Source organism: Ranitomeya imitator, chromosome 4, assembly GCF_032444005.1.
Source record: "Ranitomeya imitator isolate aRanImi1 chromosome 4, aRanImi1.pri, whole genome shotgun sequence".
Classification (NCBI taxonomy): domain Eukaryota; kingdom Metazoa; phylum Chordata; class Amphibia; order Anura; family Dendrobatidae; genus Ranitomeya; species Ranitomeya imitator.
The window spans coordinates 175,465,346-175,483,168 of record NC_091285.1 but is presented as its reverse complement, the minus strand read 5'-3'; the positions used below and the strand labels follow the sequence as shown (position 1 = coordinate 175,483,168).

General features: G+C 41.8%; 1 protein-coding gene across 1 annotated transcript in view; it reads left to right on the top strand.

The window, feature by feature from the left end:
* UBTD2 (ubiquitin domain containing 2) overlaps positions 1–17,823 on the top strand; it is a 108,123-nt gene that overhangs the window by 47,710 nt on the left and 42,590 nt on the right. Inside the window, exon 2 of the mRNA XM_069764106.1 lies at positions 14,490–14,726. Coding sequence (XP_069620207.1) covers positions 14,490–14,726 — 237 coding nt within the window. The remainder of the gene's footprint in view (positions 1–14,489; positions 14,727–17,823) is intronic.

Sequence of the window (17,823 nt, the reverse complement as noted above, 5' to 3'; positions counted from 1 at the left end):
GGCGGATTTACCGTGTTTTTTCTGCGCATTTCACTGCGGTTTTACAACTGCGATTTTCTACGGGAGCAGTTGTAAAACCACTGCGGAATCCACACAAAGAAGTGACATGCTGCGGAATGTAAACCGCTGCGTTTCCGTGCAGTTTTTCTGCAGCATGTGTACAGCGATTTTTGTTTCCCATAGGTTTACATTGAACTGTAAACTCATGGGAAACTGCTGCGGATCCGCAGCGTTTTCCGCAGCGTGTGCACATACCTTTAGAATTAGGCTATGTGCACACGGTGCGGATTTGGCTGTGGATCCGCAGCGGATTGGCCGCTGCGGATTCGTAGCAGTTTTCCATCAGGTTTACAGTACCAAGTAAACCTATGGAAAACCAAATCTGCTGTGCCCATGGTGCGGAAAATACCACGCGGAAACGCTGCGTTGTATTTTCCGCAGCATGTCAATTCTTTGTGCGGATTCCGCAGCGTTTTACACCTGTTCCTCAATAGTAATCCGCAGGTGAAATGCGCACAAAAAACACTGGACATCCGCGGAAAATCCGCAGGTAAAACGCAGTGCCTTTTACCCGCGCATTTTTCAAAAATGATGCTGAAAAATCTCACACGAATCCGCAACGTGGGCACATAGCCTTAGGGTTAGGGTTGGAATTAGGGTTGTGGTTAGGGTTATGGGTGTGTTGGGGTTAGGGTTGTGGTTAGGGGTGTGTTGGGGTTAGGATTGTGATTAGGGTTATGGCTACAGTTGGGATTAGGGTTAGGGGTGTGGGGGGGTTAGTGTTGGAGGTAGAATTGAGGGGTTTCCACTGTTTAGGCACATCAGGGGTCTCCAAACGCAACATGGCGCCACCATTGATTCCAGCCAATCTTGTATTCAAAAAGTCAAATGGTGCTCCCTCACTTCCGAGCCCCGACGTGTGCCCAAACAGTGGTTTACCCCCACATATGGGGTACCAGCATACTCAGGACAAACTGCGCAACAATTACTGGAGACCAATTTCTCCTGTTAACCTTGTGAAAATAAAAAAATGCTTGCTAAAACATCATTTTTGAGGAAAGAAAAATGATTTTTTATTTTCACGGCTCTGCGTTGTAAACGTCTGTGAAGCACTTGGGGGTTCAAAGTGCTCACCACATGTCTAGATAAGTTCCTTGGGGGGTCTAGTTTCTAAAATGGGGTCACTTGTGGGGGGTTTCTACTGTTTAGGCACACCAGGGGCTCTGCAAACGCAACGTGACGCCCGCAGACCATTTCATCAAAGTTTGCATTTCAAAAGTCACTACTTCCCTTCTGAGCCCCGACGTGTGCCCAAACAGTGGTTTACCCCCACACATGGGGTATCAGCGTACTCAGGAGAAACTGGACAACAACTTTTGGTGTCCAATTTCTCCTTTAACCCTTGGGAAAATAAAATATTCTGGGCTAAATAATTATTTTTGAGGAAAGAAAACGTATTTATTATTTTCACGGCTCTGTATTATAAACTTCTGTGAAGCACTTGGGGGTTCAAAGTGCTCACCACACATCTAGATAAGTTCCTTGGGGGGTCTAGTTTCTAAAATGGGGTCACTTGTGGGGGGTTTCTACTGTTTAGGCACACCAGGGGCTCTGCAAACGCAACGTGACGCCCGCAGACCATTCCATCAAAGTCTGCATTTCAAAAGTCACTACTTCCCTTCTGAGCCCCGACGTGTGCCCAAACAGTGGTTTACCCCCACTCATGGGGTATCAGCGTACTCAGGAGAAACTGGACAACAACTTTTGGGGTCAAATTTCTCCTGTTACCCTTGGGAAAATAAAAAATTGCAGGCTAAAAGATCATTTTTGAGAAAATAATTTTTATATTTTATTTTCATGGCTCTGCGTTATAAACTTCTGTGAAGCACTTGGGGGTTTAAAGTGCTCAATATGCATCTAGATAAGTTCCTTGGGGGGTCTAGTTTCCAAAATGGGGTCACTTTTGGGGGATCTCCAATGTTTAGGCATACAGGGGCTCTCCAAACGTGACATGGTGTCCGCTAATGATTGGAGCTAATTTTCCATTTAAAAAGCCAAATGGCGTGCCTTCCCTTCCGAGCCCTGCCGTGCGCCCAAACAGTGGTTTACCCCCACATATGGGGTATCAGCGTACTCAGGACAAACTGGACAAGAACATTTGGGGTCCAATTTCTCCTATTACCCTTGGCAAAATAGGAAATTCGAGGCTAAAAAATCATTTTTGAGGAAAGAAAAATTATTTTTTATTTTCATGGCTCTGCGTTATAAACTTCTGTGAAGCACCTGGAGGTTTAAAGTGCTCAATATGCATCTAGATAAGTTCCTTGGGGGGTCTAGTTTCCAAAATAGGGTCACTTGTGGGGGAGCTCCAATGTTTAGGCACACAGGGGCTCTCCAAACGCGACATGGTGTCCGCTAACAATTGGAGCTAATTTTCCATTCAAAAAGTCAAATGGCGCGCCTTCCCTTCCGAGCCCTGCCGTGTGCCCAAACAGTGGTTTACCCCCACATATGAGGTATCGGCGTACTCAGGAGAAATTGCCCAACAAATTTTAGGATCCATTTTATCCTGTTGCCCATGTGAAAATGAAAAAATTGAGGCTAAAAGAATTTTTTTGTGAAAAAAAAGTACTTTTTCATTTTTACGGATCAATTTGTGAAGCACCTGGGGGTTCAAAGTGCTCACTATGCATCTAGATAAGTTCCTTGGGGCGTCTAGTTTCCAAAATGGGGTCACTTGTGGGGGAGCTCCAATTTTTAGGCACACGGGGGCTCTCCAAACGTGACATGGTGTCCGCTAAAGAGTGCAGCCAATTTTTCATTCAAAAAGTCAAATGGTGCTCCTTCCCTTCCAAGCCCTGCCGTGCGCCCAAACAGTGGTTTACCCCCACATATGAGGTATCAGTGTACTCAGGACAAATTGGACAACAACTTTCATGGTTCAGTTTCTCCTTTTACCATTGGGAAAATAAAAAAATTGTTGCTAAAAGATAATTTCTGTGACTAAAAAGTTAAATGTTCATTTTTTCCTTCCATGTTGCTTCTGCTTCTGTGAAGCACCTGAAGGGTTAATAAACTTCTGGAATGTGGTTTTGAGTACCTTGAGGGGTGCATTTTTTAGAATGGTGTCAATTTTGGGTATTTTCAGCCATATAGACCCCTCAAACTGACTTCAAATGTGAGGTGGTCCCTAAAAAAAATGGTTTTGTAAATTTCGTTGTAAAAATGAGAAATCGCTGGTCAAATTTTAACCCTTATAACTTCCTAGCAAAAAAAAATTTTGTTTCCAAAATTGTGCTGATGTAAAGTATACATGTGGGAAATATTATTTATTAACTATTTTGTGTCACATAACTCTCTGGTTTAACAGAATAAAAATTCAAAATGTGAAAATTGCGAAATTTTCAAAATTTTCGCCAAATTTCCGTTTTTATCACAAATAAACGCAGAATTTATTGACCTAAATTTACCACTAACATGAAGCCCAATATGTCACGAGAAAACAATCTCAGAATCGCTAGGATCCGTTGAAGCGTTCCCGAGTTATTACCTCATAAAGGGACACTGGTCAGAATTGCAAAAAACGGCAAGGTCTTTAAGGTCAAAATAGGCTGGGTCATGAAGGGGTTAAGTAAAGGGGTTATGATGGCATGTTTAAATGAGGAGGGAATGATACCTGAAGAAAGAGAGAGGTTAAATATTTTAGTCAGGTGAGTGGTGACCACTGGCGAGAGAGACTGCAGGAGATGTGAAGGAATGGGGTCACTGTTGCAGGTTGTAGGCCGAGCAGAAGCGAGGAGCTTGGAAACTTCTTCTTCTGAAATAGGCTCAAAGATGTCTAGTGAGCTTGAGGTGCGGCAGGAAGGGGATCCAGGCACTGAGGAGATTGGGCTGAGATATCCTGATGGATGTGGTTGATTTTTTTTCTAGGAAATAAGTGGCCAGTTCCTCACCGCTGAGGTTGGTTATGGGGGCCTGTACTTTAGGTTTCAGGAGGGAGTTTAAGGTTTCAAAAAGTCGTTTTGGGTTGTTGGATAGTGAGGTGATGAGGGTGGTGAAGTACGATTGTTTGGCCAGATGAAGGGCAGAGTTATAGGTTTTGAGCATGAACTTGTAGTGGATGAAGTCTTCTGCTAAGAGATTTTCTCCACTGCCACTCTGCACACCTTGAGCAGCGCTGAAGAAAGCGTGTTTGCATTGTGTGCCAGGGCTGCCGTTGTCTGTGTCGGGTCTTTCTGCGTGTAGAAGGTGCTGCTTCATCTAGGGCATTCTTCAGTGTATTAAAGTGTGACACTGCCAAGTGGGGACAAGAGAGGGAGGAGATGGGGGGCTAAAGATGTGTGTAGAATGTCCATAAGCTGCTGGATATTAATGGTACGTGTATTCCGATAAGTGTGGTAAGTGGGGGTGTCCCGGGTGAGGAGACAATTCTTGACAGAGAAGGAAAGAAGGTTGTGGTCCGAAAGCGGGAGAGGGGAGTTAGTAAAGTTGTGCAGCGAGCCGGGACCAGCGCAAACCAGGTAGGTCCAGAGTATTCCTGTCCTCATGCGAAGGAGAATTAGAAAGCTGTGAGAGGTCGAATGAAGAAGTTAGAGAAAGAAGAGGCAGATTGGGAGAGGGGATCATTGATGGGGATGTTAAAGTCTCCCATGATAAGGGTGGGGATGTCACAGGATAGAAAGTGAGTAAGCCAGATGGCAAAGTGGTCTAGAAACTGGCAGGAGGAGCCTGGAGGGCGATAAACAACCGCGACTCGCAAGGAGAAGGGCTTAGTCTGACAGCGTTGACTTCAAAGGAAGGAAATGTAACAGAGGGAACCGGGGGATGACCTGGAAAGCACATTGTGATGAAAGGAGCAAACCAACACCACTACCCTGTCTGTACTCAGGTCTAGCGGTATGTGAAAATTTCAGCCCACCAAACGAGAGCGGTGGTGGTGTCTGAATGCTGGATCCAGGTTTCTGTAATAGCCAGAATGTTTTTGTAAGCTAAATACAGATCTATTATTTAACAAAAAAAATTGTGATGTAATTTCTTTGTCCAACCTCTTGTTTTACACACTCCGTTGAAGAATGTTTACACACACAGATATATCTATAGATGCATAAATACCAAGCCCGATGTTTAGTAATAAACATAATAAAATGGTACATAAAGAGTTAAATACACACAAAATCTGCGTTAGGCGAGGGTCACACTTGTGAGAAAATTGTATGAGTCTCGCACCCCAATACCCAGCACTGCCGCCGGCACTTGGGACCAGAGCGTTCAGCTGCATAAAAATACATGCAGCCACACACTCCGGTCACGAGTGCCGGCGGCAGTGCCGGGTACTGAGGTGCGAGTTTTTTACAAGTGTGACCCTGGCCTTAAATGCAATATCTGTTAAATTAAAAAAAAAAAAAAAAAAAAAAAGGGCTCCCGCGCAACTTTCCAAAATAGAGAGGGAAAGCCAACGACTAGGGTCCAATGTTTTTAGCCTGGGAAGTGGGTAATACCCATGGAGCTTCACAGGCTGTTAATAGCAGCTCACAGCTGTATATTTATCCTTTACTAGCTATTGAAATATGGGGGCCCCAAAAAAATGACGTGGGGTCCCCCTATAATTAATAACCAGAAAAGGCTATGCAGACAGCTTAGGGCTGATATTAATAGCCTAGGAAGAGGCCATGAATATTGCCCCCCCACCTTTCCCGCCTACAAACACTAGCTCTCAACCGCCCCAGAAATGTTGCATCTCTAAGATGCACCAATTTCCATGAATATTACCCCCCCCACCTTTCCCGGCTACAAACACTAGCTCTCAACCGCCCCAGAAATGTTGCATCTCTAAGATGCACCAATTTCGGTACTTAGCCCCTCTCTTCCCACTTGCCCTGTAGAGGTGGCAAGCGGGGTAATGGTTGTGGGGTTGATTTCACCTTTGTATTGTAAGGTGACATCAAGTCGGCTTAGTAATGGAAAGGTGTCAATAAGGCAAGTCTGTTACTAAAGCAAAAGAGGGGAGAAGCCAGCGCTACCTAAGGTTAAAACGCAATACATAAGGTGCAAATGCACATATTAATTTCTAACTGTATTTTCAAAATGAGACATTTAGCAAACAATTGATCAATTCTTTGAGCCACCCCGCCACTTCACGGCATTCTCATAATGGGGCTGTCCTACTCTACGTTTTTTGTATTCTCCCCTCTTTTGCTTTGATATTGGTACGTGGCTGACCACCACTGTTGCCGGGCCAGGTTACGTGCGCCATTCTTTGTGTTTCTGTGATTGATAGGCTGCTGTACACACACACACGCCCTGCCCTGCCCTAGGCTTTGTTTAATTATGCACCTGTGTCTCAGCCTGTCTTACCCTTCATCTGTGGTGCTGGATGGGCAGTGTGGAGGTTGGGCCCGAAATGTCTATGCCTGGACCTGGTCAACCTTTATCCTCGCTTGCCCCTTCTGGCGCCATGGGAGTGATTCAGTTACGCTCCAGGTACAGCTTGCATTTAATGTGGTCTTGCTTTTAATTCATTTAGGAGGCCTTTATGGCACAGCGAATATAAAAAACGTAGAGTAGGACTGCCCCATTATGAGAATGCCTTGAAGTGGCGGGGTGGCTCAAAGAATTGATCAATTGTTTGCTAAATGTCTCATTTTGAAAATACAGTTAGAAATCAATATGTGCATTTGCACTTTATGTATTGCGTCTTAACCATAGGCAGCTGTTGTGAATTCCGCTCTTGGGCTCCCTCCGGTGGTTGTAAGTGGCACTTTTGTGAGTTCTGCTCTTGGGCTCCCTCTTGTGGTTTCAAGTGGTATGGCTGCTCCTTGGAGTTAGCTGTCATCAGCTGCCTCCACTGATCATCTCTTCTGCTCGGCTGTTTAGGCCTGGCTGTTTCTTCAGCCAGTGCCACTTGTAAATGGTTCCTGGTTGGATTCACATCTCTTTGGATTTCCCTGTTATCCTGACCAGTTCAGCAAAGCTAAGTTTTTGCTTGCTCTTTTCTGTTCACAGATTGTGGACTTATCCGTTCAGTGCTTTCTATGTTTGTCCAGCGTTATCAGTATGAATTAATTCTGTCTTGCTGGAAGCTCTGGGAGGCAGATTTGCCCTCCACACCTTTAGTCAGGTGTGGAGATTTTTTTGTAAACTCTGCGTGGATTTTTGTAGTGTTTTATACTGACCGCACAGTATTCCATCCTGTCCTATCTATCAAGCTAGACTGGCCTCCTGTGCTCATCCTGGTTTCATTCTGTGTATGTCTTTTTCCTCTCCACTCACAGTCATTATTTGTGGGGGGCTAATCTATCCTTTGGGGATTTTCTCTGAGGCAAGATAGTTTTCCTGCTTCTGTCTTTAGGGGTAGTTAGCTCTTAGGCTGTAACGAGATGCCTAGGGAGAGTTAGGAGCATTCCACGGCTACTTCTAGTGTTGTGTTGAGCTTAGGGACTGCGGTCAGTACAGTTACCACTTCCTTCAGAGCTCGTTCCATGTTGCTCCTAGACCACCGCATCATAACAGGCAGCGCTGGCTTCTCCCCTCTTTTGCCTTAAGTCTGTTACTAATGCTATAGTTGTTATAGGTTAAATAAAGACACAGCCAGAATAAAGTATTTTGATGTAATAAAACACCACACAGTTTCCCATATTTATTATACAGCTAATCCATGCGACGCCCTCGATCTCCTGCAAAAAAAATTAAAAAATAATAAACCATCACAAATACTCCCTGTTCCGATGTAGTCCATTTAATAATGAGTTTCCCACGATGATCTCCCCTATAGAGCAGTCACATCAGCAGATGTGACTGCTCTGTAGGCCTCCCTTGATGCACTTACAGGAGACAATGGCTCTGGCAGTGCATCACTGAAGAGGTCACCGGAGTTCGTTCTCTCACTTTACGGCACCGCTGCGTGAGAATTTTCTCACACTGTTGCCGGTGACAGCAAGAACTGGGGTGACCTCTCTCCCGGCGGTGGAGGGATACACTGCAGAGGATTACTTCCTCTCAATACCTCGCCAGAGGCCCTGTAGAACGGTCATATCTCCTGATGTCACTGTTCTACACGGGAGATTGTCATGGGACACTCGTTATTAAATGGATTACGTCGGAACAAGGAGTATACTGTTGGCTTATTTTATTTTTTTTTTAAGGTGATCGAGGGCGTCGGGGATTAGCTGTTTGGTGAGTATGTACTGTGTGTGTGTTTTTTTTTGTTTTTTTTACTATTTAACACAATAGCCGGATGATGGGACTACTACTGTTCCATCATCGGCTAATGCTGTCACTGTAGCAGACATAGCCGGATGGGACTAGTAGTTCCATGAGACGATGCCTACGCACATGCATACACAGACCCCCCTGCAGACACACACCCGCAGATACACACAGACACACACATCTTCTCTGTTCACGCAGTCTCCGCCCACGCACTCTTCCTCCTCCCTATCTGCAGCGTTTTTCCCACCAACTCTGCAGCAAAACCGTAAGTCTTTTTACAACATCGGTTTTGCTGCGGATTTGACTGACTCAATGAAGTCAATGGGTGCAGAAACGCTGCAGATCCGCAAAAAGAATTGACATGCTGCGGAAAAGAACTCTGTGAATCCACGCAGATTTTTCTGCAGCATATGCACACCAATTCTGGATTTCCTATTGACTAAAATTGCCTGTGCACTACACTGCGGATCCGCATCAAAATCTGCAACGTGTGCACGTAGCCTTAATGTAGCAGAATAGGTAACAAGCCAAGGGGGAAAATACTTTCACAAGCCACTGTATTATGCTTGTTTTTTTTCTCGTTTGGAATGCATTTAACTTAGAATATACAAAATAAAAAATATTGTCAAGATTGGTTATTTTCGTTTGGTAAACGGTTTCAACTGTTGATAAAACTGGGTGAATAAGGACAGAGAGAATTAGTGCTCGCAAATAACATAAACTCTTATCTGTGTATTGAATACTTTCGAACATGCAATAGTTGTCTGTTTCAGACAGAATTGATGAATCATTTGACCCCAAATTTAATGGCGTTGCAAGGCACTGAATGCATACCACATTTTTCTTTGGGGAACCGTTCCTCGTTTGAATGATGACTTGTGAGCATTTATCATTCATACTTCTTTTTCTGGTTCTAGTAGGGGATGTAAATGTTAACGTGACTTTTCAGAATCTAGTTTATTTCTAGGAAACTTTTATTCTTTCTACTGGATATTTAAACAATTCACTTATCAGCGCCTACCTGATGTCATGTAGGTCCAACATGTGCCTTTGAGACCTCTCTAATTTGACAAGGGATGTACTTCATAGATCCTAAGAAATATCCTGTGGTTTGTAGAAAGAAACTGAGCAGCAGCTCTGTTAAAGGACATGGACAACTTTTTTTGCAGCTGTTTGATTACTTAAATATGCATGTTTGGCAAAAATCATATTTTCAGTTGGGTATCATTAAAGTTACCTTATAATTATTTCTACAGCTATTACTGTCCTATATGTTGTGAAATAAGACTTCTGTGAATTGTACTTTCCAGCACATCATGCAGATACATGAAAAATGGGGGAAACCATGGATAAGACAGGTGTCATGTCACCTGTCTTATCCATGGTTTTCCCCTTTTTTTCCCCTCTGTGCTATGTTGTGCATAAATATGTGATTCTTCAGAATTTGTTTTTAGTCTTTGCCTGATGAAGAGACCTGTGTAGTCTCGAAAGCTTGCAATTTGTTACCATTTTTTCAGTTGGCCATTAAAAGGTATCAACCACTGAGGACTCTCAATTCTAAATATTTTTCTATCTACTGGCTAACACGGTACCAAGATATTTATCTTTCCTGTACTTAGGCTAAATGCACATAATACAGTTTTTTGGTGCTTATTCTTGATTTTATAATTTAAAAATAATTTAAAAAAAAATTGATTTTTGTGCTTTGTTTCCACCTCTTAGGATTCTCTACTGGCTTTGACTTAAAAAATACTTGATCATAAACTGCTGAATGTGAGCTACTCCAAACTTGTCCAACTCCATGAAATATTAGATGCAGATTTTGATTTTTAAGGCTGTTCTTTCACATAAAGATTGATAGGTTTCCAAGCAGCCACTACATAAAAGTTGCAAAGTCTTTCTAGTGCACGTAGAAATTAATCGCAGGTTACTTGCCAATTGTGAATGGCCGAAAAGTTTTCCAGTTTTGCAGAAAGAGATGCAAGCAGTGTGAGTTTTCTTCACAGCGTGAAGTGATTTTCGAAACGTTTATTCATGATGATGCTACTGTAATCTATAATGTGTAGTATATTTTCTGCACATAAAAGTAAGACAAAATATGCCTGGTATAAACAGCTGTGTGCACATGCCCTTATTTAGAGTCTGCATAAGATGTACACACCGTTTCAAGAAATAAACTATTGCAACGGTGTGAATAGCTTTTTAAGTGCAAAGTCATTCGTTTGGCGCACAGATCAGGTTATGCACATCCTATCCTTAGGATAGGCCATCAATGTCTGATCGGCCTGGGTCCAACACCTAGCACCCCAAAAGATAAGCGGTCATCGGTGTGGACACCTGCTTATAGTGGCTGAGTCTTGGCAGATGTGCAGTACCAAACCCGGCCATTACAAGTAGACTGAGCAGCTCGCCAATAACTGCTGATTGGTGGGGGTGGCGGGTGTCGGATCCAAACTGATCACATTGATGACCTATCCTAAGGATATGCCAATGTAAAATTAGTGGACAACCTCTTTATGGAAGTGTGACTGAAGTTGGTAAAAGGTGTTTATCCTACGTAAAAAATAAAAAATTGACTTCTTACGCACTTTTATCCAGAATTCTGACTTAAAGCTGCTTGAAACATCATTCGTTTTTTTCACAGCTTGAAGTTGTCCAAAAATGTTGAGACTCTTTTAACAGTTGTATGCAATTCCTGTTCAGTTCAGACATCCAACAACCAACGCGTCCAACAAATTCTTCATAGCAAAAAGCCACAAAGGTGCAATCTATTCTGCCATCACCTTTCTGGCCATGGCGCCTAACTGTTGAAAAATGCACCAAATTGATTAGAGGTTTGTGGCTTTTTAATTTTAATCCCCATTCTCCCATTTGTAAGACTGACATACAAAACGCCAGTCTTAATGAATTAGGGCTAAAATTGTAAAAGTAGCTCTGGCCCCAGAGTGGGAGAAATTCAGCCCAAATATTTGGCCACATAAGATCCCAAAGCCTGGTTAAAAAACGATAGATGTCTAAACTCTGGAGATTGTCACCTGTTTGAGGCTTTCATGTTGCTGCATACTGTCAAGGTTGGGCTATGCATGTCAGCAGGGGAGCTATGGCTAATAAAATATTTAAAGTACGTGTGACCTTCTCTTGTGGGTGTTGGACGTACTGTAAAGGTACCTTCACACATAACGATATCGTTAACGATATCGTTGCTTTTGGTGACGTTGCAACGATATCGTTAAGGAAATCGCTATGTGTGACAGCGACCAACGATCAGGCCCCTGCTGAGAGATCGTTGGTCGCTGAGGAAAGTCCAGAACTTTATTTCGTCGCTGGACTCCCTGCTGACATCGCTGGATCGGCGTGTGTGACACCGATCCAGCGATGTCTTCACTGGTAACCAGGGTAAACATCGGGTAACTAAGCGCAGGGCCGCGCTTAGTAACCCGATGTTTACCCTGGTTACCAGCGTAAAAGTAAAAAAACAAACACTACATACTTACCTAACGCTGTCTGTCCCCGGCGATCTACTTCTCTGCTCTCCTCCTGTACTGTCTGTGAGCGCCGGTCAGCCGGAAAGCAGAGCGGTGACGTCACCGCTCTGCTTTCCGGCCGCTGTGCTCACAGCCAGTACAGGAGGAGTGCAGAGAAGCACAGCGCCGGGGACAGACAGCGGTAGGTAAGTATGTAGTGTTTGTTTTTTTTTTACTTTTAGGATGGTAACCAGGGTAAACATCGGGTTACTAAGCGCGGCTCTGCGCTTAGTTACCCGATGTTTACCCTGGTTACCGGCATCGTTGGTTGCTGGAGAGATGTCTGTGTGACAGCTCTCCAGCGACCAAACAGCGACGCTGCAGCGATCCGGATCGTTGTCGGTATCGCTGCAGCGTCGCTTAATGTGAAGGGGCCTTAACTCTCACCTTCTTTTCTAGGTGAAGCCAGGCATCCTGCAAACTCAAATTACACTTCAAACGCCATACTGCTGGTATCCATTCACAGCAATCTGTTAGAAGTAGGATTTGGAAAATACCTTTACACTGTTCGTCCTATATGATTTTTAACTTGGTTTAGTTACTTGAAATGACCGGCTTTTTATTCATAGAAAATAATTTTAAAAATAAAAAGTTTACAAAAGATAAAATTAGTTTAGCTTTATTTATTCTAAAATATTATTTTCAGTGTGATTTTATTAAAAATGGTTACATTTATTGCCTTTTTGAGTGGGGAATGATCATGGCAATTAATGTTCCTACTGGACAATCCATGTATACTCCATCTCTGGGACCCACACTGATCAGCAGAATGGGGAACTTTTATCCTTGGTACAAAATGGCGCCACAGGTCGGACAACTGACTGCTGCGCTCCATTCTTTCCCTATCAGGATTGAAAATGCTGGGCACAGTGCTTGGCATCCCCCGGGGACTGAATGCAGTGATGGTCAAGCATACGCACTAATGCTCCATGCTGATTGGCAAAACGGGTATTTATATCCCTATCAGTGCGGATCCTAGTGGTCGGACCCCTATTAATCAACAAGTTATAGTTGATAAAGCTGTTGTCCACAAAGTACTATATTGCCATATTTAAATGGATGTATTTTAACCTCTTGCTTGCTTCTCTTTTGTGTTTTTTATTGGACAAGTTGTAATTTTTAAATGAACTCCATTAATTTTTTTTTTTATACAATTTCTGGAAAATGAGGGGGAAAAAAATTGCAATTGCAGTGAAATGATGGGGAGAAAAAAAAATGAAAATACTCGATTTTGCAGTTTTCTGTGTTTTGCTCATTGTGTGGGGAAAAATGGCCTGGGAAAAATATTTAAACAAAATTTTGTAGTCCTTTTCTGAGACCCCTAATTGTGTTTTTTTTTTTTTTTTTTTTTCCTTCAAAATTTCTCTTTATTAGGGGATTTTTACAGTATAGGGGATAATAGGTCAGGAAAGCAATGAAGGGAAAGGAAGGTAGCCAAACAAAGGAAAAGAGGAAAAGGGTTAGGGAGGAAGAGGAGAGAAGGGAAATGAAGATCATCTTCACATAGTTGCACCACAACAATTAACATACCAAATGCAAAAACATAACATTAAGTATAGATTAAAAGTATTCTGGCAAAGTAATAAGGCATCAAATAAAGAGGCTTTTCTTCCTTGGAGAAGAAATTAAGTTTCAAGAGGACCATTAGGAATTATATTTAGGTAGAGAGTACTGACGAGCGAATAGCATTGTTACTCGGGTGGTCTCCGAGTATTTGTGCTTGGAGATTTCGTTTTTGTCAACGCAGCTGCATGATTTACAGCTGCTGGACAGCTTGAATACATGTGGGGATTCCCTAGCAACCAGGCAATCCCATGTATACTCAGGCTGGCTGGCAGCCGTAAATCATGTAGCTGCGTCGAGCACTAACAAATACTCGGAGACCACCCGAGCAACGAGTATACTCGATCATCACTAGTAGAGTTATTCCTCAAAGCTAAGGACATTTCAAAGGAGTTATGGGAGAACATAATATCAGTTATGTCAGAAATAGAGGCAGTATCCAGCAATGTATTTTTTCCATTCATTGAGATCAAAGGTGTGTGTGTTGGAAATCCCTTAGGGAATAATGTGGCGCTATCTAAGTATTGTAAATTAGTATAAAGGGTCAGACAACAGACATTGTGTGATCACCTGAATGGATTGTACTGAGGTACAACACTAGGAGTAGTTCGCACAAGAAGTAACGGGGTACAGGTGACCTGGTGTGCTGTAGGAAGTTCCGGCAATGGTGATAGCGGTGAAACACCCAGTTGTTTGTCGCTCCCACCGTAAATAACCGGGATCTTTGTGGTACATTTAATTTATCCGTTCTTTGTTGCATTTGAAATGAGACATGCAACGACCTTGAAAACACAATTCTGGCTTCTTCACACCGCCTCCCTGGAATGACTGGTCTTTTCCTATACACGCACTCAGTATGAGACCTGTCACCTAAGCTGAGTGGGTTGGTAGAAGCCTAGTCTCCCATGCGGCTCAGTCCGCAGCTATTAAACGTGTAACATGTATGGCTGCAATCATACAACCAGTGTCTTGATGCATGCTGCCCTTGGATTGGGCAGTACGTATAAAGAGGTGAGTCCTGGGCAATGGTGTTGGGGCCTATTTCACTGTCTGAAAACACAGACTGAAAACAGTTCAGCATGGTATATACAGAGCCTACATTGGATATATTTTGTATGTTTTATTTTTGGAATGTGTTTTATGCCTTTTAACATTTGATAAAATATATATATATTTTTTTCTGTTCCTATTTAGTGGCCTTAGGACGTAATCAACCTTTGAAAAAGGATAAACCCAAGTGGAAAAGTGATTACCCTATGACAGATGGACAATTACGTAGCAAACGGGATGAATTTTGGGACACTGCACCAGCTTTTGAAGGCCGGAAAGAAATTTGGGATGCTCTGAAAGCAGCAGCACACGCTTTTGAGAGTAATGATCATGAACTGGCTCAAGCAATCATTGATGGTGCAAGTATAACTTTACCACATGGTAGGTTACTGAGCTGAAATCTAAAACTGTGTAAAACGTTGGTAAACAGATGTGCACATATTGAACACACAACCCAATAGAGCCCAGGTTTAGTATTTGCAACTGAAAAATCTACTGCAAACACTGGAGTGTCGAAAGGTAAAACGCCGTATAGAACACTCATGTTTTTGATGCGTTTTAATGGGTGTAAAATCTTCAAAAGCGATGAAAGAATTGACATGCTGCAGACTTGAAATATTCAAATCTGCAAATAAAAAATAAGCAGCATGTGCTAAATCACTTTGATGGCACAGTAAAATTTATATTTTTTATGGGAGGTTAAACGTAGTTTTTTGTGTTCAATTTTTTTTCTTTTATCCAGGAAAAATGTTTTAAAACGTACACATGTCATTGCTTAAAACAAAATTTCCAGAAAAGTTTATTTTGGCTGTTAAACTAAAACGTCCATCATAGGCTTGGTGTGGAATCTGTTTGCCGTTCATTTAAGACATGTATGGGAGAAAATAGTGCAGCACCAGTTCTGTTCTTCTCACCATCTTGTTGGAAACCAGTGAGCCCTACGACAAATTGATAATGTTTGCTGATTGCCTTTTGGTGCCGGTTGTATAATTGATTCAGCACTGCATTGTGGCATCAGTTCTCAAGAGAAAAGGGAAAAAGACACGCTACGCACCCTATACCATTTTATTTTGTTGGTTTTCTTTTTTTTCTGCCTCCTTTTCTTTTAGGTCAGAGTTGTGTGTAGGCCAGTCAAGTTCCTCCGTGCCGAAATCGCCCAACCATGCCTTTTTATAGCTCTTGCTTTATAAATTGGAGCACAGTCATTCTGATACTGAAAGGTCCTACCCCAAACTGTTCTCACAGTTAAATATGGATAAACCTTAGGCTATCAGATCCAACTACAGGTCGGATCTAATGGGCTACCTATCACTCAAACACCGGCAGACTAGTGAATTGCACTACATAAATAGCATCACATGTTAACGTCTCCTTTTTATGGTAAGTATTGTAAAATTCAAATGTTAGGTGTAAAAAAGAAAGAACCCGAATCGCAGTTTTAATAATGTTCAAATAGTTTTTCTGGGGCAAAAAGGCAAAAACCATACATTTAGTATTTTATATCTTATACGGTTAACATTGTGAGAAGATGAAAATATGACTTGACTTTTTTGGGGGGATCCTCACAAAACATTGAAAAAGTGATATAAATATTGTATCCCAAAATGATACAAAAAAAAAATCTGCAGCTCATAACACTAAAAATTCCTACACACGCCTCCACATTGAAGTTCCAACACCACAAATGAAATTAATTATGGTAATGAGAGGATCAAGACATGTTAATGAGATGCAAATGATGAAATAAAGGGAAACTCCCTTTTCAAAACCTCTTAATTTATTCCATATTTATGCTATAAATGATTTTGAAAAGTCTATTTTTGCTGATAAGCAATGAATCCCGTGGAAAGTTGATAGTTTGAGAGGAAACGGTTTGTTGATTGTGAGGAGTAAGAAGTGATAAATGTGAATTCCGGTCAGTTTCAATTTTTACTAAAATTGTCAGGAGGTTTTTACTACTTTTTCAGAGCAGCTTTCATTAGAGCAAGTTGCAGCTTGTTTGGTTTTGACAACTAGGACCAAAGTAAATTGCCTACTAAACAATATATTTCTGATTTAGATAGCCTTTTTTTGGTCACACGTTTTAACAACCCGCAGTGGATGCAGTACTAGGCAACTGTTCCCCAAAATGTGCACCCCACCTAGATCATGTCTAGGTTTATTGCCCTGCAACCAGTGGGTGAGCCCATGTACCATGTTCTTTTGGGCTTTTTGTATAGGTGGTATATGTAACGTCCGTTTTGTGTCTTGGATGTTTTCTACTCTTGGACTTGCTCTGAAATATTCTATGAAAGGTCAAGTTTATTATGTTAAATTTTAGTTTTTTTTGGGGGTAGAGCATCTTATTATAAAAAAAAAAAAAAATATTACTGTGTATAGCCATAGCATTTTTTGCCGCTAAGGTTTATTTTTGACTAATTTCAAAACCCAGAAGAATATCTTTTTGTGCCCTTCTCATGAAATTTGTATTAACTGTCGACCTATTGTGCTTTTCCACCCAACTTGCAGGTTGGAAAAGTAGTTTCTATACAGCAGCGATTCTTAGCATAGTTTGAGAAATTCATGAGGCGCTATTTCAGCCGTAGTTAGCATGATTTTAAGGTTTTGAATAAAAATAAAATTTGTTTAAAAGCATGAAAGGGTTGTGAATCAACCTCTGAAAACCCATTCTGTAAATTTAAAAAAAGTAAAATACAAGATTTGAGTGAAAACATGAGAAAATTGATCCGCAAATCCATTTCATATCATTTTTAGGAATTCACTGAATCTGGTGAATTTGAACAATTTATGATTTCACTTTACACAAATCCCCTTAAGCAGCTGCTACCATTTCACACATTGCAGAAGGATTACATGACCTCTGGCAGGCTACTCCATACATCCCATGTAGCTATTACATCACATTGTATATAATCAGGAGTGACTTTCATAGCCTTAATAAAAGCAGAAGCAGGAAATGCAGCAGCCATTTTGTGGTGAGTCTGGATAGTGAGAGGACGTCACAGGGTAGCCATAGAGATAGGGGGAGAAAGCCATAAGACACTGAAGAAGTAGTTCAGACTGTGCAACAGCTCAATAGTGAGGAAAAGAGAGTAGAGGAAATTGGAAGATTTGGAGTACTTTTTAATCACATCGAATTTAATTTCCTAGGAAAATTTGAATGCGAATTATTCTAAACTATACATTATCGAGCAAGCGTGGTATTTCATGTGTACATCACTTTTAAATAATTACCTCCTAGCCAGACTTGCACATGCCACATACTTACCGTAAGTTGTATGTAGCCGATGTATTCCTAGCAGGTCACTATGATTTATGTGGTTGTTGTCAGTTTGCCAGCCATAGATTTTTGTCGAAGAGCTCAAATATTAGTTCTTTATAATAATCATAATGCACAAGTTGTGTTCACGTGAGGCCAGAAAGTGACATCCTCAATACCGATCTTCAAACATGCAAATTATCAAGGTGCTATTTACCT